This window comes from Amblyomma americanum, chromosome 1, assembly GCF_052857255.1.
Source record: "Amblyomma americanum isolate KBUSLIRL-KWMA chromosome 1, ASM5285725v1, whole genome shotgun sequence".
NCBI lineage: Eukaryota > Metazoa > Arthropoda > Arachnida > Ixodida > Ixodidae > Amblyomma > Amblyomma americanum.
The window spans coordinates 14,752,814-14,778,708 of NC_135497.1; the positions used below are offsets into that span (position 1 = coordinate 14,752,814).

A 25,895-nucleotide genomic window follows, 5' to 3' on the forward strand; every position below is an offset into this window, starting at 1 on the left:
CTGACGTTCTGGGTCGAGTCGGGGCGCTCCAGATGTCGGGCTAGCCCAGCCCGACCCGACCGGGTTTATATTAACCGTTTTCTGTCTGGCAGAGATCGCCGCTACCCCTAGCCTCGAACAAACAAACCACGCGCGGACGCTAGAAGAGGAGGAGTAGGAGGAAACAACTTTGTTAAGTCGCCTGCAGAACGACACCATGACTAAACGGCGCCATGACGCGGGCCCTGACGTATTCTCAGCGGGTGGCCTCTACTCAACTCCAGCGCGCGTTACTCCCATGGTCGGTCGCCCTAATGGGCAACGTTCCGTCGGTTTCGCTCGGCCTTTGTCTCTCGAGAGCCACCGAGACTTGCTGGACGGCCCAGGTTTGGATTTCGAGGTAATTGCATTCCGCCGTAGCCGCGAGTCGCGGCGGAATCGTTGTACTTCTCGAAGCTTCGTCGGGGAACTTTGTGCAATCCCATAGGATGTGCGTCAGGGTGGCCCTCTCCCGCTGGCACACGCGGCACACATCACTCACGTATACCTTCGGGTACAGATGTTTCATTAACACTGGGATGGGTAAGGAACCAGTTTGTAGCTGTCTGAACCGCACCGCCTCCGCTCGGCTTAGCCCCGGGTGCAGGGGTGGGAAGGGAATTCTCTCTTTCTTCTTTCACTCCCACCTTCCTCCCTTCTCTTACTGCACGGTTCGGGTGTCCACCGAGATATGTGAGACAATTGCTGCGCCATTTCCTTTCCCCAAAAACCAAAATCTGCACAGCGCCAGCCAGACCAGAGAGGAGGCAGGATAGGAGGCGCTAAGCCGATGCGGTAGCCGGGTCGGAACGAGTCTACCCACCCCCTGCAGTCGGGCTGGCCCAGCTGGACTCCCCGGTCGCTTATCTCGACCCCCTAGTGTTTACAGGAGTCCGACGACCGGTTTTCATCCCGACAGCCTACTCGACCCGACTTCTGTCGGGCTCATGTAAACCCCCAGAGTAGGACGAGAGGGACGGGCGCCAGACAAAACTTCCCCATCTTCTGGAGACAGGATGGCAGTTTGTGCAAATCAAATATCCGTTCACACCTTCAAGTAAAGACGCAGAACCCGTAATACACTGCCAAAACATTCTCACCGCTTCCTTGGACACTTTGGCGTCGCTTTTTTAGAATGCCCACCTCGCTTCATCAACAGTCGCTAAACCGAATCGTTTTCTGGTCGCACTAACCAATAACACGCCTAAGGCCCGTTTCACATGCTGCGACTGGACCTAAATTATCCGGTGTAGTCGGTGACGCCGCAGTGCTATTTTCGGTCACTGCTTTCACATGCGACACCGACACAACGAATTCGGTCGGAGGGACAGGAAAGGTTCCTTGATGTTTGCATAGGCAACCCATTATTAAACGCGACGAAACATCACGCAGAATGTGTTGATGATTTTATGACCAGCGTATTTTTAGATGCATGGCATCATTTTGTATGTTTTGATTAGAACAAATAGTTTTGCTTCCGCCGCGGCAACAGCTCCCACGTGACCGCACGTCGCACGCCGTCTCGGCGCTCCCCAATGGTCAGTCGCAGAGCGAACACACCGACGCTGCGACTGAATACCAACCGGACGGAACTCGATCGCAAGCCGTCTGCGACTAGACCGATGACCCTCCCCAGTCGCAGACCGACAGAATTCGCAGTGTCGCAGGCGAAAATCGCATGCATGTGAAACAGGCCTAAGACTGGTTGCGACAGCCGAAAAATTTCCGCCAGTCAAAGAGAACTGTATCTTGTAAAGAAAAAAAAACGAAACTGAGGTGTGTCCAGCTCCGCGGTGCTGCGCTTTACTTTACCGTAGCTGTGGACGCTGTTGTTCATCTTCCTCCAGGGCCTTGTAGGCATGACTTTTGTGGTAAGCGAAGGGTTGACTTCTGGAACGGCAAAAAAAAAAAAACATTTGGAGAGGCATGCCCTGATTTTGTGCTCCCCTGCAACTGTGACGGCCATAATCATTCGTCTCGCTTTACATCCCGTGTAACAAAAAGAACAGTTTTTGGGCCTTTGCCGGAACCAGACAAGCGGACGTGGTAGCTGTAAACAGGGGTCTTAGGGCAAGCACGGGTAAAAAAATTACAAGATTGCACCTAAGTCTGTTTAAGAGGGGAAATGCGAGCCTTTCCCTTTATTCTCTTTCTCTCTTAATTTCTCATTTTAGTTGTTGTTTACTTTTTCAAATTTGGTTCTTTTTACTTTGTTATTTTTCATTTTTGTTTTTGTTTTATTTCTTTATTGCTTTGTTTCATTTAATTTTTTGTATTAGGTAAGCCTTCTCACGCATTTACATCGTTTTTCATCGAATCAGTCACACAAAACCTGCTTCAAACACAGCATTTACTTTCATTAATTCAATTTCATTATTTAACTCATAGCAATTCATCAACCAGACTTTTCCCATTTCAAGATCTACTCACGCACTACCTAACGCAATGAGACTTTTGCGTATTCATCGCCCAAGAATGACATCGTCGTGCAGACAAAATTTACGGACACTTTTTGTTGACGCGACATAACATTATAATGCTTTCGCATTAATAAGAACGGTAAAGTGGGCAAGCTGGTGGGCATTCATACTTAAGCCGCACCCTTGTCGTGTCTTCTCGCTCGCTTTGAACTCGTTTTTCGCACGTCTTAGGTATGAATAAGCAGGGAGCTCTTGCCCTGTGCCAGCTGCGGCCACCCTAACCCGCCATACTTCTTAATCTCATCCGCACACTTAAATTTCTGCCACCCCAACTACGCTTACCTTGGAATTCTTGGAATCCAGTCCTTTACTGTTAACGACCATCGGTTCTCTTGCCTTATACCATAGAAGTTGGGAAACCCCGCTTCAAAAACTGGCTAGTCCCAGTGGTCACATTGCATGTAAAAGGGGGACGGACGGACGGACGGACGGACGGACGGACGGATGGATGGATGGATGGATGGATGGATGGATGGATGGATGGATGGATGGATGGATGGATGGATGGATGGATGGATGGATGGATGGATGGATGGATGGATGGATGGATGGATGGATGGATGGATGGATGGATGGACGGACGGACGGACGGACGGATGGACGGACGGATGGACGGACGGATGGATGGATGGATGGATGGATGGATGGATGGATGGATGGATGGATGCAAGTATGTATGTGTATGTATGTATGTATGTATGTATGTATGTATGTATGTATGTATGTATGTATGTATGTATGTATGTATGTATGTATGTATGTATGTATGTATGTGTGTATGCATGTATGTATGTATGTATGTATGTATGTATGTATGTATGTATGTATGTATGTATGTATGTATGTATGTATGTATGTATGTATGTATGTATGTATGCATGCATGCATGCATGCATGCATGCATGTGGGTCATTCCACGCCAAACGTCCCAGACGTTGCACTCGACCATCTCCAATTTCATCAAAAAAATTCATTGGAACTTATCCTAATGTGTGTAACGAAAGCCTAAAATATTTTTGCCGAAAAAAATTGTTTGGTGAGGTGAGGGCAGTTTGAATATTTAGAAAAGGCGACAAACCAGGCACTGCTCAATAATTAATAGGAATTCAAATTTATAGAAAACACTTCACAATTTTTTTCATTGACAAGTGCACAGATTCTTGCTTTGGATATCATTCGGAGCATGCAGCTTTACAGTGCATAAATATTTTTAAAAACTCGAAAAAAGAATGAAAATGTGCCCTTTTTGTCGTTTTTTATTTTAAATATCAGCTTGCTCTCGGAGACTCTGAAATAGCCGTTTGTTTCTTTAGATGTCTAGCACCTATGAGCAAAGTTACAGGTGATTAAACTGCGTACATCAAGGTAAAAAAATGACTAAAGTTGCAAAAAGTGCGTTTTGAGCCAAAAACACTCGTTAATTTCACCCTGAGCTGGTTCAAGTAAAAATACAAACTATAGCGGGTTACAGAGAACAGTTTATTGCCTTTCAGTTCTAAAATCATTATAGATGCAATTTTTGTTTAAAGTGACAAAAGAATTTTTGAAGTTAAGCTCTCGCGTCGCAAGTTGCATCGTGTTTTAACGCCTCTGCACCGCAGAACACGATACCTGTAATGGCAGGACACTTATGCCAGATAACAACTTCAGTTTGCTGTCGTTCTCTGTCGTGCATTTTTAGGACTGGAGCTAAAGAAGATATTGCGTGACATTCGGCGGATGGATTGCAATAAACCAGATCGTGTTCGCTTTCGAAGTTTGAACAGACCCGCTTTGGTGCGGGGCGGCCAAGAGAAGAAAAACAAGGGCATTCAGCGTGCTGCCTCGCATGGACCACGAGGGGGGACGACCAGCCGGCATGGCAGGCGTATCACAAGTGCTTTATTTATATCCAAATAAGAGCGCAGGCCTCGGAGCGCACGTGAAGGTCCGGAGTGCACACCGCTGCGGCGAGTAACGCGAGACGCGCTGGCGGTGAACGCGGCCCGCTCGCGCGTAGGTGCGTCGCTCGCATGAAGGTGCTTCGCCAGCACAGTGGCTCGTCTACAGTTGTCGCTGGAGTATTAATGCAGAAATTGGACTGATTAAATGAAATACAACAAACACATCACATCGGAAACAACCGGGCATGAGCCTCTGACGGCCACTAGGCTCAGGTACCATGTGGTCCTACTGCGTTGCGGATTGCTTCAACACCGGATCGTTCTGATCATTTCCAGATCGGCGTCTCACAAGCTCTTATGCTGGTGATTACGTCTCTCATGGTGCCGACAAGAATGGCTGACTGCGACAGAACCACACCGAACAACTCACTCACTTGGGCATGTGCCGCCCCGACAGCGTCAAGTAAATATTTTCACACGTATACCTGTTCACCTGCTCAACGTTCCCATGCTTGCCTGCAGTGCAAGCCTCAACTAAGAACAAGAACTCTACATTTATTCTGGCCACAGTGTCGGCAATGTCGTGCTATGAGGTGAAGAGGCGTTAGGAGACGACGCAACTTGAGGCGCGAGAGCTCAACTTCAAAAATTCTTTTTTCACTTTAAACAAAAATATCCTCGATTAAAATTTCAGACATGAAAGGCAATAAATCACTCTACGTAACCAGCTATTGTTTGTACTTTTACTTGGACCACTTCGGGGTGAAATTAACTAGTGTTGTTGGCTCAAAACGCACTTTTTGCAAATTCAATATTTCTTTTACCTCGATGTACACGGTTTAATCACCTGTAGCATTTGTTATAGGTACCAGGCATGTAGAAAAACAAAATGGTCATTTCAGAATTCCCGAGAGAAAGTTCATGTTTAAAACAAAAAGGACAAAATAGCACATTCTCATACTTCTTTTCAATTTAAAAAAAAATATTTATGCCGTATAGAGCTGCATGCTCCGAACTATATCGAAAGCCTGAATTTGTGCAAATGTCACTGAAAAACTGTAAAGGTTTTTCAAAGCATTTGAATTTATCAATTATTCAGCAGTGCGTGGCTTCTCGCCTTTCGTAAATATTCAAACTGCCCTGGGACACGCACATTGGGACCCGCATATTTTGGTCATGTAATATGGACTTCAATGCGAACATCTGAACTGTGGTAACAAGATGCTATTACACAGCGCAAGGAGTGTTTGGCAACAAATACAGACTGAATCATAAGGCTTGGTTTAAACAACGCAAAAGACGCGGACGCAGAAGGGACACACAAGACACACACAGCGCTTGTTTATGAACTTCCACTAGCTTGAGGCAGAATATACTTGGGACGAACAGGGCGTTGCCTGAATGACAGATTAAGAGAACACAAAAGGGATTTGACTAACTCTAATGACCACAACCTGGAGCTTCACTGCTTCGATTGCACAAAGGAAAATAAGGAAGTCTCAAACCAATGTTCGATAAGTGCCGAACCTTCAAAAGAAGCAAGGACCGAACCACGAGGGAAATAATTGAAGCTCAAAGGATTTTAGCACTGGGTGACCTTTGCGTCAGCACGCCTTCTCTTGGCCTATAAGAAAAGAACTGGCGTATGTACTTGGATAAGCGCGCGAAACGCGATTAGCATTCGTTCTTTCTTCTCTCTCTTTTGCGCACTGTATTTGTTTTCCACCTGTCGTGCATCAAGCCATCTGTATATATACATGTAAATTTCATGAATAAACAAAGTTGAGAGTCAGCGCTGTGTGTCTTGTATGTCCTTTCTGCGTCCGCGTCTTTTGCGTTGCTTAAACCTAGTATGAACCACCAACTAGCCCGCACGTCTATCCTTGTAGCCATCATGAGGCTGTTGCAACCAGGAATTGCCATCATACCACTTGTAGCATAGCGTACAGTTTTTTGTTAAACTTTGAACTGCCAGGCACGCCGACTCCGATCGCACCTCCTCATTGACAAATCACCACTCTTTCTGTTGTCAAAAGCATTGTCACTGATGCGACGACTGACCCGCAGCACCGTGCCCCGCATCTTGCCCTTGTGGTTTGCTTTCCCGCGGTGCACCCTCCCTCGGCATCGCCTCAAGAGGGGCGCGCCACGTGACTTTCCCTGGTTAGTTATTTTAAAGGGACTCTGAAACGCCTTCCGAGGAGGGCACATTAGCTCACTTAATCACTGCACTGTGTTGCCATGAAAAGCAGAGCCAAATAATACTCTTCTACACGCAGCAGACGACCCACAATTGCGCGTCAATGTTGGCGAGCCCTTCCCGGAGACTTTTTCATACTCGCTCCCTCCTCCGTCCCGCGATCTGCGTAGAGAAGGTGAGAGGCGTCCATTGGTTCGATTCTTTCAGACGTCAGGCAGCTACCGTGGCCGCGGCCAATAAGCCGCTTAGCTCCGACGGGTCGGGAAGCTCCGCTCCCAGAGGGGGGTCGGCGAAGGAGCGCCTACCTTCCAGCGTGCAAAAAGGGACGAGAGAAGAGGGAAAGGCGCGAAGACGCTGAAATTCAAATTTTAACTACAGATAACTCAGCTTCTACAAAGCGCATTTAAAAAATCCTCGCTGGACACTATTCGTGAAGCGGCGTGCTTGAATATCCCACGCATACCGCAACTTTATTAGAGCCCCCTTCACAGCCCCTTTAACTAACAAGGGAAGGCGCCCCGGACGCAGTGATTGTACGTGATTGCTGCGCGCACGCACGGGAGAGCGCACTCTCTTCGGCTGGCGGAAAATCTTCAAGCGCCGACCAATCGTTAAAAAGGGAGATGACGTTTCGGCCCGGGTTACGGGGGCCTTGTTCATAATGAAAGACAGGAGTGAAGGTAAGTTATATAGGTTTCATGGTATGACGCAAGCAGCGGGAGTATATCGGGGGTAGATTGCCTTCGTCGCGATTAAGCGTGTTTGCCGTCGTCTGAATATAAAAAGATTCTAGGTAAAGCCTTGTCGTCTTACTCTTCTCTTTTCCTATTATCTTCGTGCCGTCCCAGTCGATGTCATGGCCCTCAGAGATAGCAAGATCAGCTAGTGCGTTTATTACCACGCGCTTGTTCTTGACATCATTGTGTTGCTGCTGCAATCTTTTCCGAAAATCGCCTGTTTCACCGATATAGACATGCTCACAATCAGCGCAGGGAACCCTATACACGATGTCCGGGAACTTCTCCTTCTTTATCTTGTCTTTCACTGTAACCAACGCGTGTCGCAGCTTCTGCGTGGGTACATGTGCGACGTCGACTTCGTGCGACTGGAATATGCGTGATAAACATTCACTTACTCCTGGGACGTAGGGTATCGGAATCCTTTTCTTCTCTCGCTGGGGTTGCTGTGGCGGCGGGTGAGCTAGGCGATTCTCGGATTTTCGTATAAAAGAACTGGGATAGCCCGAAGCCATCAGGTCGCGGCGAACGGTGTCCAGATCTGTATTTTTCTCTTCCAGCGTAGAGCAGAGGTTCTCCGATCGGCGGACAAGCGAGGCAACAACGGACTTCTAATGACAGGTCGGGTGTATGGAACTGAAGTTGAGGTACATGCCAGTGTGCGTGTCCTTCCGGAATACACTGAATGATATTCCAGGGCCGTCGCGTTTCACCAGAACGTCCAAAAAAGGCAGACGGCCATCTACTTCCTCTTCCGTGGTAAACTGTATGGCCGGTTCCATGCTGTTCAGGTGCAAAAGGAATGTAGTCACAGCCGATTTCTTGATTATGCAGAAACAGTCGTCCACATAACGAAGAAAGACTTTCGGGCGCGGCGTGAAGCATGAAAGGGCGCGGGACTCCAGTGACTCCATTGTCAAGTTCGCAGCGGTGACAGAAATTGATGCTCCCATAGCCGTACCATGGACCTGTTTATATATGCTCTCCTGGAACGTGAAACAGGTGTTTGACAAACAGAACTGAAGAAGTCTGCTGAGGTCCGGAACTTCAATGGGTGTTCTTTCCGGTACGGTTGCATCCGCCTGGAGGGCATCTGTGCGAACCTTCACGGCCAGGTCGGTGGGCACGCTCGTGAACAATGACTTCACGTCAAATGACACCAAAATTTCATCGTCCTCTATAACCATGTCGCGAACCTTTTCAATGAAGTCGTGTGAGTTGTGCACGCGCGTTTCGCTTTTACCAACCAAAGGGGAGATAACACGATGCAAATAGTTTGACAGCTTGTGAAGCGGGGAGCGGGTGAAATCGACGATTGGGCGCATTGGGTTGCCTTCTTTGTGGATATTTGGCAGTCCATACAGAGCGGGAGCGGAACCATTGTGGCAGATGAGGAAGTAGTAGTGGGAGTTGTGTTGTGGCGGGACAAAGGAGAAGACGTCAGCCAAAAGTTTCTGTAAGTCCCTTTGCACCTTTGAAGTGGGGTCCCGATTAAGTGGCATGTCGGTTATCTCATCTTCCAGCATGATCGTCATCTTGTTCACGTACTCTCGTTTGTCCAAGACGACCGTTGCGTTTCCCTTGTCGGCGGGCAGGATCACGATCTTCTCATTGCCGCGCAATTTTTTTAGTGCCTTTCTTTCTTCGGGCAAAAGAGGATTACGTCCTTGATGCCGGTTCAGCTTGGACAGCACGCTGACGACACGGTTGCGTGCCTCGTCGCGACGGGACGGCTCCACATTCTTGACCGCAGTTTCCACGGCACATACCATCTTTTTATGTCCAGCTCTGGTCCCAAATTGAAATTGAGACCGAGGCTCAACACTGAGAGCTCAGCGTCGTCCAGTTTCTGTGACGAAAGGTTGTGCACAGTGGTGCGGTTAGCAGTTCTGGAAAGGTCCATGCGACGAGGTAGTAGCCTTTGAAGCTTTATCTCGTGCACGGCTTCGTCCCGACGTGAGCGGAGACCAGCATGGAAGTTGGCGTGCAGCTGGATGCTGGCAAAATCATCGGGGCACTTGTACTCGAGCCGGCCGCGTGCGAAGAAGGCTTCGTTTTTTAGTGAGCGGACCTGTTCTCTGCAGACCATGATCCTAGCTGGTAGAAGAAGGCGTTCGGCTTTCGAAACAACGTGAACACCAAAGCGGCTTACAACGGGCCTGTTCAGGCGTAAGGAGCGAGGAATCACATCCCGTGCCTTGCAGGTTAAGTTGAATTGAAGATGACCTTGAAATGCTGATGCACGGGTTTCTAATGAAATGAAGCGGCGAATCTCAGTGATGATCGGTTGGCCATACGCCTCACGAAGTGCGATGAAATCCAGGTTTCGACGGAAACCCGCCTGGTCGGGTATGTTCATGGCGGAAAATCTTCAAGCGCCGACCAATCGTTTAAAAAAATGACGTTTCGGCCCCGGCTCACGGAGGCTTTGTTCACAATGAAAGAAAATAATGTAGGTCGGTTACATAGGTTCCATGGTATGACGCAAGCAGCGGGAGTATATCGGTGGTAGATTGCCTTCGTTGGGATTAAGCGTGTTTGCCGTCGTCTGAATATAAAAAGATTCTAGGTAAAGCCTTGTCGTCTTGCTCTTTTCTTTTCCGATTATCTTCGCGCCGTCCCAGTCGATGTCATGGCCCTCGGAGATAGCATGATCAGCCAGTGCGATTGTTGCCACGCGCTTGTTCTTGACATGGCAACAAGCGCGTGGCAACAAACGCACTGGCTGATCATGCTATCTCCGAGGGCCATGACATCGACTGGGACGGCACGAAGATAATCGAAAAAGAGAAGAGCAAGACGACAAGGCTTTACCTAGAATCTTTTTATATTCAGACGACGGCAAACACGCTTAATCGCAACGAAGGCAATCTACCCCCGATATACTCCCGCTGCTCGACTACTGATCCGGAGTTCCCGGGTTCGAACCCGACCGCGGCGGCTGCGTTTTTATGGAGGAAAAACGCTAAGGCGCCCGTGTGCTGTACGATGTTAGTGCACGTTAAAGATCCCCAGGTGGTCGAAATTATTCCGGAGCCCTCCACTACGGCACCTCCTTCTTCCTTTCTTCTTTCACTCCCTTCCTTATCCCTTCCCTTACGGCACGGTTCAGGTGTCCAACGATATATGAGACAGATACTGCGCCATTTCCTTTTCCCAAAAAACCAATTATTATTATTATTATTATTATTATTATTATTATTATTATTATTATTATTATTATTATTATTATTATTATTATTATTATTATATTGCGTCATATCATGAAACCTATATAACTTACCTTCACTCCTGTCTTTATTTCATTGTGAACAAGGCCCCCGTAAGCCGGGGCCGAAACGTCATCTCCCTTTTCAACGATTGGTCGGCGCTTGAAGATTTTCCGCCATGAACATACCCGACCAGACGGGTTTCCGTCGAACCCTGGATTTCATCTCTTCGGCTGGGATCGTCGGCGGGAGCGGACGCGTCGCACGCGGCTCCCCTTTTCGCCAACGAGGCGACTAAGTGGCGGGGAGACTTGCTCCCGTATCTCGTCCCGTCCGGCTTCGGAACATACATGGCAAAATTGCTTTTCAAAAGCAGTTTTGATTACATTACTAATTACTTTACCAGAAATCCCTCAAAATTAACTAAATTACATTACAAATTACTGCAATTACTTCTCACAAAGTAATGAAAATTACATTTAAATTACTTTTTAGTTTCAACACATCAAATGCTGCGCATTGGTGATAGTTCTTGCAAAACTTTCATATTAAGGCGTAAGCCTTTCTTGGCTCATGAGTGGCGTGACGGAAGTTGTGGACGGGAGTTGTCCGCGCGAACTGTGAATCTTAAGTTGTATGGTAAATAAAACAGAAATGCAAAATTTTATTAAGCAACAGCATATATGTAATGAAATAAAAAAGCAAAAATAAGAAAATAAACATAAAAACCACAAAAGATAAAATATAGTAAAAACAAAAAAAGAAAACAGACCCCGACCGCGACGGCCGCGTTTCGATGGAGGCGAAACGCAAAGGCGCCCGTCTGCTGTGCGATGTCAGTGTACGTTAAAGATCCCCAAGTGGTCGAAATTATTCCGGAGCCCTCCACTACGGCACCTCTTTCTTCCTTTCTTCTCTCACTCCCAACCTTTATCCCTTCCCTTAAGGCGTGGTTCGGGTGTCCGCTGAGATATGTTAGTAAATTACTGCGCCATTTACTGTCCTCAAAAACCAATTTTTAACAAAGAACAATAATAAAAGAAGAGAAAAACGAAAGACCAAAAAGAAACAAAATGACAGAAAGGAAATGAAAAATGAAGGGAGAAAGAGAGGAAAGGGAATGGCTTTCGCATTTCCGCTCTTACGCAGACTTAAAGGGGCTCTGAAACGCCTTCCGAGGAGAGCACATTAACTCAATCACTGCACTGCGTTGCCATGAAAACCAGAGACAAATAATACTCTTCTACACGCAGCAGATGACCCACAATCACGCGTCATAGTTGGCGAGCCCTTCCCGGCGACTTTTTCACGCTCGCACCCTCCTCCGTCCCCCGCATCTGCGTAGACAAGGTGAGAGGTGGCATTGGTTAGATTCTTTCAGGCGTCAGGTAGCTACCATGGCCGTGGCCAATGAGCCGCTTAGCTCCGGAGGGTCGGGAAGCTCCGCTCCCAGAGGGGGGCCGGCGAAGGAGCGCCTACCTTCCAGCGTGCAAAAAGTGACGAGAGGAGAGGGAAAAGCGCGAAGAGGCTGAAATTCAAATTTTAACTACAGATAACACAGCTTCTACAAAGCGCGTGTGAAAAATCCTTGCTGGACACTATTCGTGAAGCGGCGTGCTTCAATATCTCAAGCATTCCGCAACTTTATTACAGCCCCCTTCACAGCCCCTTTAAGTGCAATCCTGTAATTTTTCTTTCTTTGCACCGCCGCTGAGCTTCAAAGTGGGCGCCGGAAATGTTGCTCCTCTTTGAATAAAGGTAGCCCTAGTCCACTGAACAGCCGCTTTACTGATGTAGACGAGGTCAACTTAATCGCAAAATTTAATTGCTCGCATAACTCTCCAGTGAGAAGTCAATCGTTCAAAGCGTAGTATGGTCCCACCCTCTTGATTTAGAAGAATTTGTAGTACACGTAAACAGTGGGAGTGCATAGACTGCCTGTTGACGCTCATCGTCCTGGAAATGCACCAGGGTGCAGACAAGCTGCCATTTCTGCTCTTAAATTGACTAGTTCTGGAGGTACGTTGGCGGAAAAAATAGCATGTCGTGGTGCTGCTGTCGTCCATATTGCCCTTGAGTTAAAAAATGTGGGTCCATATCCGGCCCCAGAAACTAGTTTTCCTTAGAACTCACAACGAAGTTTGTTAGATGTCGTTTGAGATTTGTCAGTGCGGCGACGTGAAAATATACCAGGTGTCCCAGCTAGAAGTAACCATGGTTTTAAAAAACACGGAATGTCCCAGCCGCGTGAGACCAGCTGAGGTTTGTTTAGAGTCGTGTGACCTAGTCTGCAGTATTTTTTTCGTTATTATAAGTTAATTAATTAGTTCAGACTAATTAGCTAACTTTTAAATTATTGAACTGATGAACTAAGTGTCAATGTAAAAGTGGTAGACCGTCTCAAAAAACCGCTAGCAGCGCTGTTTCCATCACGGTATACGGTTTACGTAGCTTTACTTATTGGCCTTAAAAGAAAGCTACTACGTCACCAGCTGCTGGGTCACATCTCTGCCCCAATGTGCACGCAAAGGCTCATCGGGGAGGGCACTTCAGTAAAAATGGATTTCGTCACGTAAACGTTTTTTTTATTGTGCGACCTAGGGTTTATGGCCGGAAAAAAACTACTTTAATGGTATCTTGGTGCAAACGTTGCAGTCAACTGTTTTTCAATATGGTCTACAATTTTTCCTTTGACACTTTGTTCCCCAGGGTAATAACTAAAAAGTTAGTTAATTAGGCTTAAATAAATCGTTAACCCTGAAAAACGAAAAAAAAATACCGCTGACTATGCCACGCGATTTTAAACAACCCTCAGTTGGTCTCACACCGCTAGGGCATTCCGTGTTTTTTAAATGTTTGGTGACTTTTAGCTGCGGCACCTGGTATATGCCGCAGTCTAGATGGAAGTATACTCGCTCAAGCACTCGCAGTGCGTCTGCGGGAAGGTGCAATACAGCATGTCCTGGCCATGGAACTCTCCCGGTGGCCCTGCGGCGCGTCTGTGTGGGCGACTGTAGGCTGGGCTGGAAGATGCGTGGCAGTCCTATTAGGCAGACTCATCCCGAAGGCGGTGCCGATGCCCGAACGCACATCGCCTCTGGTCCGCGTGCACAGCTTCGCTGGAGTGCTGGCTAATGCTGGCTAATGCTGGCCACGTGTTTTTCTTGCTTTGTAGACACTGATCCCCGCAAACGCGAGACAAGATCATGGTCAGCAAAAGTATTTTCTTCAGGAATTAATTACTTTTGCATGAAATTACTACTCCAAAATAATTCACTACATTATTAATTACCAGCCCAGAAAAGTAATGAATTACATTACAAATTACCTAGAAAAGTAATTTAATTACTATAATTTCATTACAATAATTCAATTACTGCGATGTCTGCTTTGGTGTATCCCTTGCCCCAGAGCGGGCGAACATTCGCTCGGAACCTTGCTGGTGAGTCGGACGACCTCGATTCATTAGCGTGCCTTATTGCTAGCTGGCGTTGTTTCTGTAGCAATAAATGCCTGTTTGTGTCAGCCAGTGTGCCGTTCCTTTGTTTCCCTCAGAGCAAGGCCCGCCGTGGTCGGCGTGCGCTCGGTAGCTTCCGCGATCACGGTGTGGGGTCCGGCCGGTTTTGAACTGTGTCAGCCGCGGTTAAGTGGGGAGAACGTATTTGTCTCCCCTATTAAAAGACACACTGAAAAGAAGTACACCTTGCATGCGTGTGGTTGCCTTGCTTAAGTACTCAGGCTAACATGGTTCGCTTTTTGCCCAAGCCCATCCATAATTAACCTCAAATGAGAATTCTCCAAGCGGAGTCAATCGCTCATCCGGCGGCGCGGTGCACTGGCGTTACCTGGGTCGTGGCTGATGACCGGAGGCGTGGCAGAACTGGGCGGCGGCCCTTCCCAGAAAGGCGGGGAGGCTTCCGGGACCTCTGCGAAGCGGAGAGCCCGGTTTTGATCAGCCTTCCGTGCAGTGTCTCCTCGTGGGGGCCGTTCTGTTTACTACATACCCAGCTGCATCACCCTTGAAGGCGTTACATCATATGGGTTATCACACATTTCAGGCCCTCAAAGCGCGGTAGAAAGGATCAATGGATTGAATTATAATACTATCCCGCGGCAGACGGCTCCGGTCTCGAATAGTCTGAACAAAACATGAATAGCGAAAAATGACACCTTTAAAAGAGAGCTCTTTCAGAGAATGACCTGCGATGACCGGAGTGCACTTGCACACGTGTTATTCATGAAGAGTTATCGATTTTTGTTTTCCACTGCACACAACAGCCCAGCGAGCTCGATCGTCTTCACGTGACGTCACGGGCGCACAGCTTCAACGCTGCTGGCCATAGCAGACGGGGATAAGCCTTTTTGCTACAACAAAACGGCGGCAGCTGTGACGTAATACTGTTTAGTAAAGGTACTGCGCAAAATAATACAAACATGGACGAGAAGGGCACAAGGACGGGCGCAGTACATCGTCCATGTTTGTATTATTTTGCGCAGTACCTTTACTCAACGATGTACGACCGACTCGCCCAACAACATGCACTCCTGAAAGTGACGTAATATTCTATTGCGCGGCCCGCCATTGCAGGCAACCATCTTGGCGCATCCCCACGGCGGCCACATGCGTGAGGTAACCAGTTTCCCCGAGCAGCTCGCATAGAAAAAGAATACTTTTGCTTGAAAGCCGGTTTTTAGTTTCGACTGGCAAAAATACGGCGCCTGCAAGCTACCTTCCACCCAATACGGTCTATACATACAGACAGGCGGGAACGGCAAAAGCTTCATTGGATCTGTACGTTGCCGAACGGGACGCATGCGTCGGTTGTAAACCTGGACATCCGCGGACAAAGCGCACAGCCTGATTGCCAGTGCGTTCCCCGCAGACCATCTGCAAGGACTGAGCTGTGGGGAACACTGCCTCGTAATATATACCCTCCGGTGCTGAAGAAAATTTCAGCCTGACGCCGGCGCAGTATCGCTTACTGAATAGCCTGTCATAACTATAGGCGCACACTAAACTCATAGAAAAGCTGTACGCTGCTGGAATCGCTTCTGACCTTATCGATCTTATTACAGCATGCATCGATGACAGGTTTCAATACGTCCACGTTGACAGTCAGTGTTCAGATGCTCTTCCTGTCTCATCTGGTGTGCCGCGGGGTTCAGTTCTGGGGCCCGTTCTATATTTAATCTACATCAATGACTTAGCGAGTGTGACTATTCTGAAGTGAATATTAAACTATTTGCAGACGACTGTCTTCTCTACAGAATGGTTACCTCCACAGCGGATCAAATAAAACTAAACAACGTTATACAATCTAGAACTGGTGTACAGAATGGGGCATGTTTCTTAATATGGAGGATTGTTTGGTACTCCGAATATGTAAAAAAAAACTGTTCTGCAACATCCGTACTCTATAGCCGGTGTACCACTTAGAGAATAAGCAGCTGTAAAATACATTGCGATTCAAATCAGTGATACCTTGACCTGGGATACGTGTTGACAATATTTGCACGAGTGCTCTTAAGTGCCTGTTTGACACGTGAATTGCCAAAAGCCCTGACGCAGGTGCAGTTGGCAGCATATAAGGCTTTGGTGCGGCCTCGTCTTGAGTATTCCTCCTGTTTATGGGACCCATTCACTGCGAGAAACGTCGCAAAACTTTTTCGAGTGCAAAGAATCGCAGCTCGATTTCTTTGTAACAGGCAAAAAAGAGCAGGCAGCGTAACATGAGTCTAACTTCCATGGCTTATAATCGCTCGGGACGAGACGCGCATAATCCAGGCCTAGATTTTTGTATTTATTATATAATAATCTAATAAAAATAGTTATGAGGACATTACACTTGTTTCCTGCAGGCAGGCTACAATGAACTGGTATTTTTGTCGCTCGATTTCATAGAAAACCTCTGAGACGGGGTCCAAACGCTGGCGCCTCCACCGTCTCCAAGTGGAACTATCTTCGAGTTGGGCAGTTTATTAGTACGAAAGCACTATTGCAGACAACCCCGAGTCTTGTCTTGTGCTCCGAACTAAACCGAGCTTACCCAAGTTACAATGGGAGGAGGGGGGGGGGGGGGGGGGCGTCGCGCCAGCTGCAGCCAATGAGAGGAGGTCATGTGACCTTGTGACTTCGTCACAACCTGCCCACCGGATTGTGAACAAACTGGCCGCCGTCGCAGGTGGCAGTTAAATCAATGATTTGTCGCGTAGGGATGCATGGGTCGCACAATGCCTACCGGTGGCTGTGATGGTAACAGCCACTGCACTGACAGTGGTGTGCATCAGGACTCGCCACCACCGTCTACGAATGTGGAGTTCTGCATGTATGGGCAGCAACCCACTAAAGCCGGTAAAGGGTTTGTGAAAAGAAAACGAAGCAGCCCGGTTGTAATTTTATTGCTTCAATAAACATTAGACATGCCTATCCCGAACTATTTCGGCGCAATATTGAGTCTGCATTTAATGAAGCCCGTTTGAAATCGTTGCTTCTTGCGCTCATGAAACGACCATGTGAAGCCTTCGGCCGCCATTACTCCACTACGTCGTCTTAAGACTTTTGGAAACGTTCAAGTTTCGTTTGCCCTGAAATAATAGATTTATACTAAAGTTAGAAAGTAAAAAAAAATGTTAATTACTTGCCTACACAAGTGCACTCTGTTAAGGTACAGCGCGTATATGGGGTCACTGATCGGTCATTGACCTGGGATCGGTTTCGGTTCCTTTGTCTCGGTCATCCGTGGCTCCAGCCTCGTTTGCATAAACCCGACAGCTGCGGGCTGCGTCAGGGGATATGGCTGAGCAACGTCAGCCCAACTGGACGGCTCCCTGCTTACCTTACAGAGGACTAGAATATATTATAGTGTAACGACCGGGTGGAAATGTGACAAGTGTAGGATTGGTGACGTATTTAAAGAAAATGGCGAATTCTAAACCAATTTTTAACACAGTTAAATAAAAATAAAGGAAAAAAGGCGAGCATAGTGGCAACTGCCAGCAGCCCGTTTCAAAGGAGACACTCCTATCTTCCATCCATGCCTACTGCGGCACGGCCGGCTTAGCACGGATAGGAAATCGTCCTTAAGGACGGCTTTAGCCTGTTAGAATTGCACTCCGACAGTGTACTTGATGTTCTGGGCAGACGACTGAGCTTGAATGCCAAAGCTATTGCGAGAAATTTGCAGCCGATCGAGGTTATAGCATTTTATGTCACAACATGCCTGCATTTTTTTTAGAGGCAGCCTAAACCGGGCTAGCACCAAAATGCATGAAAGTGCAAAGCACCTTAAATTGTGCAGGTGTTGAACGCTTCTTTGCGCATTTTGAATAAATTAGGCTTCAGCCCTGTCTTTACCTCCTTGATTTCTAGGGCAGGTAGAAGCCTACCTTGTGTAGGGGGTTGCACTGATACTGAACTGTACGTAAAAAAAATTTCTAGAGGTGACTATTATGCGAAAGCTGTTGGATTTACGCTCCATGATTAGCTTGATGCTTTTACTCTAATTAATGTTTTTGCTCTAAGCTGAGACAACACACACACGGCAGAAATCTTTGCCGCAAGGGGGAGTTACGCTAGCATTGCTTTCGCAGTAAAAGGCCTAAGTTTAGCCGATGCCTCACATTTGGGAAGACAGTCTGCCTGCATCACTAGGAATAAATTATAATATAGTGGGCGTTCAGGCTCTACAGACTTTTCAAAATTAGACACTCAGTGGTGCGGGAAATCCATCTCCACACATGTTGTGCGGCCTGGGTAAGACAAAGTGAGATGATATTTGTCACCGTCTGCGACCTAATTAAATAAAATCGATTACTTCATTTTTTAGTGACTCCAGTAGGCGGGCATGTTTATACTGGAATCTAGGAGGCGGTCGTGTTCCTCCTAGCAAGCGTGTATTCCGAGATCCATGATAAAACAGCGCGGAAAAAACACGAGGACAGAACAAACACGACGACACGACACGTGTCGTCCGTGTCGTCGTGTTTGTTCCGTCCTCGTGTTTTTTCCGCGCTGTTTTACCATGGATAATATTAATCAACTTGCTCAGCTTTCCGTACTTCTAAATATTCCGAGATATTCACGTCAAAATACTCATCAGGATCAGCGCGGCACTCCTACCGCCCTGACGAGACGCTTCCTCTGGCAACGGCGTAGGAATCAGAATCAAAATGAGTCTTTGTTAATATATTTCATACGTACAGTATACCATACAGAAGGAGGTCCCGAAGTGAAAGACTTCGAAGTCAAAGAGTAATCAAATACATCGTGTAAAACATTTAGCAGCTGCGACAGATAAGATGAACATGAGAAATTGAATATATACATATGGGGTATAACTTAAAGCAGACACATAAGAGAGAAATAAACACTATTAAAAAGCTATCACAAAGGACCATCGAAACATACTGCATTATATATCATACTGAATTATAACGAAGGTTAGGAGGCAGTGCAAAATACATGTAAGAAAAAAAAGGAAACAGATTAATCACAATGGGGGCTCTTAGCTAAGAATTGATCGGTTAAAGTGTGCTTTAAAGATGAAGATTGAATAAGAATTTTTTAGTTCTATTGGTATAGTGTTCCACACAGCAACTTATGAGAAGCGAATTGCCTGTTTCCCGTATTTGGGGCGTAACACTGTGGTATGAGAGGAAGAGAGATTATGTTGTTGACAAGTTTGTGCATGAGAATGCCAAGAGAGTATCTAACAAGCTGTGATACGAAAAGGATATTATGATCCTGAAGAATAAACGCTGCATCGGTGTAATAAGAACTGTAGGTAAGTATACGAATGGCTTGAATTTGAATTATCTGCCGTGATTTTAGATGAACAGCATACATGGTTTCCCAGCATACTATACAGTAACTGATGTATAAGTGTATAAATATGTAATAAAAGGATATTAATGTGCTGTTAGAAAAGTATGGACGGGTTTTAATAAGGATTTTTAAACCGTATGCTAATTTCTTCTTTATATTGGTTATGTGTTTATGAAACTTTAGATTGCTGTCCAAATACACTCCCAGAAATAAGACGAAATCGCTAGCCTCCATGAGATGCTGACCAATAGAGACAGGAGTAATGGAAAGTGACTGGCGTTGATGCGAGCTGAAAACAGCAAACTTGGTTTTGCTAAAATTAGTGGTCAAACTGTGTTGATTGCACCAAGATAGAAGGTTGTCCAAGTCATGATTAAGTTTTAATACGAGATTAGTAACGCTTGAATCTGAGTTACAGATTGTGGTGTCGTCAGCATATATAAATGCAGTTGGAGGAACCGAGGCACTTTGATAAGGTATTAATATAAATTAAAAATAAGAGGGGACACACAATAGAACCTTGTGGTACGCCTAAGTTCGTAAACACAACATCAGAGTAGACATCTTAAATACTGACAGTTAGTGATCAATTTTGCAAGTAATTTTGTAGCAATAATAACGGGGATCGGCAATACCAATTTCTTCTAGCCTAGTGAACAAAACTGGACGGTTAATGGTGCCCAAAGCTTTCGGGAAGTCTATGAAGACGGCTGCTGGAAATTTTTCTTCATCAATGGCAATTCTTAATTTGTCTGTAGTAGTTATAGGAGCAAGTTCAGTAGAATACCCACAACGAAAATCATACTGACATGGCGATAATATATTAAATTTATCCAAATATTTAACGAGACGATTCGCAATTAGGTTTTCAATTACTTTGTTGAGACAAGGAAGAAGGCAAATTGGACGATAATTTGTCATTAAAGTACTGTCACCCTTCTTAAAGACCGGAAAAATCTACGACCGGTGGAGCTGGCAGCTGTTTTCCTTTCACCTTAATGAAAAAAAAAAAAACGCGACAGCTGCGTCGCCCTATAGGAGGCGTTCCGCGTTGGCCGCCGTGCGTGCGTAATTACGTGAGATCGGTGGAAACGTCGGGGGTGAATATCTCGGAAAAAGAATTCTACCAAATGGAGCAGCCTAGATATGCGGCCACATCTGTATTTCTAATGTGAAAATTCATACGAGCCGCTGCTGCTAAAAAGCGCATTAATATATTTCAGTTAATCAGGCGCCTGACGGGGACAATTACCACTTGACTTTGTCTCTTAACGTTACACCTATCATTTTTCTTTCCATGGCTCGATGTGCTGTCAACTTAAACTGAACCCTTTTCGTTAGCCTCCACGTTTCTGCCCCGTAGGTGAGTACCGGTAAGATGCAGTTGTTGTACACTTTTCCCTTGAGGGATATTGGTAGCCTGCTATTCATGATCTGAGACAAACTGCCATATGCGCTCCACCCCATTCTTATCATTCTAGTTATTTCCTTCTCATGATCCGGATCAGCTGTCACTGGCTGTATTCCTTCACCACTTCCAGCACCTCGCTTCCAATTGTGACTGCTGTTCCCTTGCTAGGCTGTTGAAAATTACTTTGGTTTTCTGCACGTTCATTTTTAGACCCACGGCTCTGCTCTGCCTGGTTAAATCATTGACCATGCTTTACAGTTCACCTCCTGAGTGACTCAGCATGGCAATGTCATCAGTGAATCACATATTATTTAGGTATTCTCCACTAACTCTTATGCCCAACTATTTTCAATTCCGGCCTCGGAATACCTCCTTTAAACAAGCGGTGAGCAGCATTGGCGAGCTCATGTCTCCTTGCCTGACGCCCTTCCTTATTGGAATTTTATTGCTGACTTTATGGGTGTACTATGGTAGCTGTGCTTTGTTATACCGGGTGTTTCAACAAACTCTTTCAAAAAATTTTTAAAGTAGGCTTTCTGCGGTAAAAATATGCCTTTTGCGGCATAGTATTACCAGTGTTGGTGGACTCCAGGAAACCAAGAAATCGTCTTAAGTAGTAAGATCGTTAAATAATTTTTAATAATTAGCTTTTTAACTAATAGTTGCGCGCTTATTTGCAATTAGAGATTTGCATCCAGTCATCAGTAATAGCGATATCAGTTTTTAGAATTTCGAAAACGCAATTACTCTTGGCGCTGTGGCTCGACAAAATTTGGCTATTTCGACTAGTTACGTGTACTGGAGGGTTTGCTTTGCCTTCATGCTTTCGAAAAGTGCATGTATTTTCGCACGATGCAGCCGAATTTTGTCGAGCCACAGCGGCGAAGGTAATCTCGTTTTCGAAAGTCTAAAAACTGATATGGCTATTACTAACGACCGGCTACAAATCTCTAATTGCAACTAGATGCCTAACTCTACTAGTTAAAAAGTTAATTATTAAAAATTAGTTAACCATCTTACTACTTATGACGATTCAAGGGTTCTTCGGTGTGCGCCATCACACGTAATACAATGCCGTAAAAGCCATATTTTTATCCCAAAAAGCCTATCTTTAAAAATTTTTTAAATTGTTCACAGAAACAGCCGGTATATATCTTCCAGTATTTTAACGTAAGGCTCTTCTACACCCTGATTACGCAATTCCTGTATGACTGCTGAGGTTTCCACAGAGCCGAATGCTTTCTCGTAATCAATGAAGGCTATATATGGAGGTTGGTTATATTCTGCGCATTTCTCTATCACCTGATTGATAGTGTGAATATGATCTATTGTGGAAAATCCTTTACGAGAGCTTGCCTGATCATTTGGTTAATTAAAGTCTAAGGTTGCCCTGCTTCTATTAGCGATTACCTTAGTAAATAACTTGTAGGCAACGGATAGTAAGCTGATCGGTCTGTAATTTTTCAAGTCCTTGGCGTCTCCCTTCTTATGAATTAAGATAATGTTGGCATTTTTCCAAGCTTCTGGTACGGTTGAGGTCATAAGGCATTGCGTATACAGGGTGGCTAGCTTTTCTAGCACGATGTCCCCTCCATCCTTCAACAGATCTGCTGTTACCTGATCCTCCCCAGCTGCTTTTCCCCTTTCCATTGCTCCTAAGGCTTTCTTTACTTCCTCTTTCGTTACTGGTGGGATGACGCATTGGTGCGGGCTACTGTCTTTCTCATTAACGTTCTGATTACATTGGCTAGTGTTCAGATTTGTGTAGAAATTCTCGGCTACTTTCACTATCTTATCCATATTGCTAATGACATTGCCCTGCTTGTCTGTTAACGCATACATCTGATTTTTACCTATGCCTAGTTTCCTGTTCACCGCTTTTAGGCTACCTCCGTTCTTCAGAGCATGCTCGATTCTCTCCAGATTAAACTTCCTTATGTCGGCTACCTTGCGCTTATTTATTGCGTTTATGAGAGAAGCTACCTTGCGCTTATTAGAGAGGCAATAGCGCACAGCAATGCGTCATCCCGCCAGTAACGAAAGAGGAAGTAAAGAAAGCCTTAGGAGCAATGCAAACGAGGAAGCAGCTGGTGAGGATCAGGTAACAGCACATCTGTTGAAGGACGGAGGGGAGATTGTGCTAGAAAAACTAGCCACCATATGTACGCAATGCCTTTCACCTCGAGCGTATCAGAAGCTTGGTAGAACGCTAGCATTATCTTAATTCATAACAAAGGAGACGTCAAGGACTTGAAAAATTACAGACCGCTCAGCTTACTGTCCGTTGCCTACAAGGTATTGACTAAGGTAATCGTTTTAATAAGGCATCAGAATAACATTAGACTTCAGTAAACCAAATGATCAGGCAGGCTTTAGTAAAGGATACTCGACAAAGAACATATTCACACTATTAGTCAGGTGATACAGATATGCGCAGAATATAACCAACCCCTATATATAGCGTTAATTGATTACGAGAACTGTGCACATCGAAAGTCATTTTATTTAATATACAGCGCGTCCGGGGCATTCAATTATTTAAAAATAGGATCATAGGCTCTTGTATTAATTAAAAGTACAAAACTTCAATACGTAGAACAAACATCTCATAGCACCTTTGAACGCTATTGCGGCATAACTTCATAAGGCGGAGCTTCAGTGCCCCACGAGTTTTTTTTTGTGTGTGTGTGTGTGAAGATTGTGGCCAAATTGGATGGCAAGCGCAAAAGGCAGAGCTTTATGAACTAAAATTCCAGTGGCCTTGAGTGCCGATCTTCCTATCCAGCCTTGTTCGCTACAGATGGCAGTTCAAAAGTATTGGTTACCTCTTAAGACCACAAAAGCATACAAAAATGTTGTTGCACTTTTCTTATTTGCACCTCCTGCAAGAGCCTTCACTGTCGAGGGGTGTTTATTTCTCTGCGTATTGTCCCCAAAAGTAGGCGTTTGTAAGCAGAAACCGAGTCTCTTCTTTCTGGTCTCCAGTTCATTCGCCCTCACCTAGAGATAGAGTTCAGCCAACAGGAGGCGGCCGGCGTTGAAATCGACCTAAGCTCATTAACCACCCCCGCCCCCTCAATGACTTGGAAATCGCCCTGACTTGAAACCAGACTGCTGCTGACAGAAGGCGCTAAAAGGGGCGGCAGGGTTGTTATGTCCTCAAGATAAAAACTGCATATATCAGCCTGAAAGCGGGAACTTGCCCGTCGTGTCACGCAGCATGACGGCTCGTGACGGATAGACCTGGTGGACGACGTAGGTGGCCTCCTCGGCGGGGCTTAGCGGCCGGTGGGCCTCGGTGACAAAGCGTGACAAGGTGGCCAGCTCCCGCAGCACCGGGTCCGGGGCGTGGCTGAACGCGGCACGCAGCTCAGCCAGCGTGACGGGCTGCTCGAGCGGCAGCTCTAGCGAGCCTACGCAGTCGCGGCCGCCGCCCGCCAACAGGCACACCTGGTACAGGATCCCTGCGGGGAAAGGTGTGCGTGCAAGACGCCGCAGCACGGAATACGCCACGGGCACCGACCTTTTGGGCTCGTCGGGGCACCGGGCAGGAAGGCACCATTGTTGGCTGCCTGGTGGACACGCGACGCAGGCAGTCTGCAATCAGACGGCATGAAGCATCGGTCGGCTGATGCAGCAAGACAAGCATATGGCAATGTGTCGCATGTGTAGTCAGGCATTTATATCTTGAAAATACTAAAATGGGAGTAATCGCTTAGCAGCGAACTAAAGTAGTAATTAAGTGGCAGTAATGCGAAAGCAATTCTATTCCTTTGTAGTTGGTTCAATCTATGAACTATCGTATTCTCCCGCCTTTGAAGACGTCACACGGTTTGGACCAATCGCGAGTTTCATAACGCCGGATCTTCGTGTCGATGTGTCATCGCATTAATAAGCAGAAAATGTCCACTACAAGAGAACAGCGCGTGACTGGTACCACACTCGTGAATGCGCGCTGCAGTAAATGACGTCTAAAAATCGACACTTGTGCAATCATAGCCACACTTCCGTTCCTTGGCACGTCACACGAGGTCATTGGTGCGAGCTTGAAAGGGGGCTTGTTGATCACTTGGTGCCATCTCTCAGCGTAGCACACGTGTTACAACCGAAGCAGTGGCGAGGTGTTATCTTTCTCCCATTGCTCCCGGCCTCTATTCCGAGTCTCGTTCTACTTGCACTGAATACAGCAGTTTCTTGTTATTGAGTCCACGGCTCGCTGAGGGCTCGCCGGTGTATCAAGCACATGCTCAATTCTGGAGCCGCACCTGCAAAGACTCAACAAACGAATTATCTGCACCCTAGGCACACTAGAATGGATGGAAATCAGCTCGCCTGCGAAGCAGGATTCATCAGTTCTGTGGCCGGAGCAAGCCAGCTCCCCGGTAGTAACGAAGAATTAAGACTGCCTGCAACGGCCTCCCTGTTGCTCGGCAACGCTGTTCCCCGTTTTTATATAAAATCCAGCTACTGTCGAGGCACTTTGCATAGAACCGGCAAAAAAAGGTAGTCAATGCCGCATTTCAATGTTTATAAGCATATGCCCCGAAAGCTGCACCTCAGTCTCGCTTATGGACACATACAGGGAATCTCACCCAGCTGGCAACGACGATTTTAAAAGGTTACGAATCCTGAATAATAACTACACTGCTGACGATTTCTTCACCATTCGGGAACGTTAGCTTTCTGCGCGGTGTTTCGCCCCTGAGCTCATTCGCAAGACGCTGACCTTCCTGTCGGTGGAGAACGAAGGCCCGAGCACCGTGCCCCGCAGCCGAGCGTTAACGATTTCCTGGGCTCGAAACACTTTGTGCCTGGGCTGCAGTTGAGGGGCGCCGATGCTCAGCTGCGACCGTTGCTTTACAGTGCAAGGACAAAAGAGGCTCACGTGACTAGAGGCTCTGAGCCCAGGGCGTCGCCGAATGCGGGCAAAGGCTCGGAAGGGAGCTCCTCCTCCGATTCGTCAGGGCTCAGGTCCTTCAGCTCGGGCTCCTCGTCGTCGTCCACGCCTTCGATGATCGGCGTTTCTGTGCTGCCAGACAGATCAAAGGGTTCCTCGTGCATGAACATCCGAGCGCTCATTTCTGCAATTAGCTGCGGCACTGACTTCTGGAAGGCTCGAAAATACCCTACCTG

The 25,895-nt window shown here is 46.6% G+C and overlaps 1 protein-coding gene across 1 annotated transcript in view; it reads right to left on the reverse strand.

The window, feature by feature from the left end:
- LOC144116893 (uncharacterized) overlaps positions 1–25,895 on the reverse strand; it is a 67,348-nt gene that overhangs the window by 17,762 nt on the left and 23,691 nt on the right. Inside the window, exons 5-9 of the mRNA XM_077651221.1 lie at positions 25,648–25,868; positions 24,286–24,359; positions 23,966–24,226; positions 14,373–14,453; positions 1,831–1,908 (exon numbers count right to left, since the gene is read on the reverse strand). Coding sequence (XP_077507347.1) covers positions 1,831–1,908; positions 14,373–14,453; positions 23,966–24,226; positions 24,286–24,359; positions 25,648–25,868 — 715 coding nt within the window. The remainder of the gene's footprint in view (positions 1–1,830; positions 1,909–14,372; positions 14,454–23,965; positions 24,227–24,285; positions 24,360–25,647; positions 25,869–25,895) is intronic.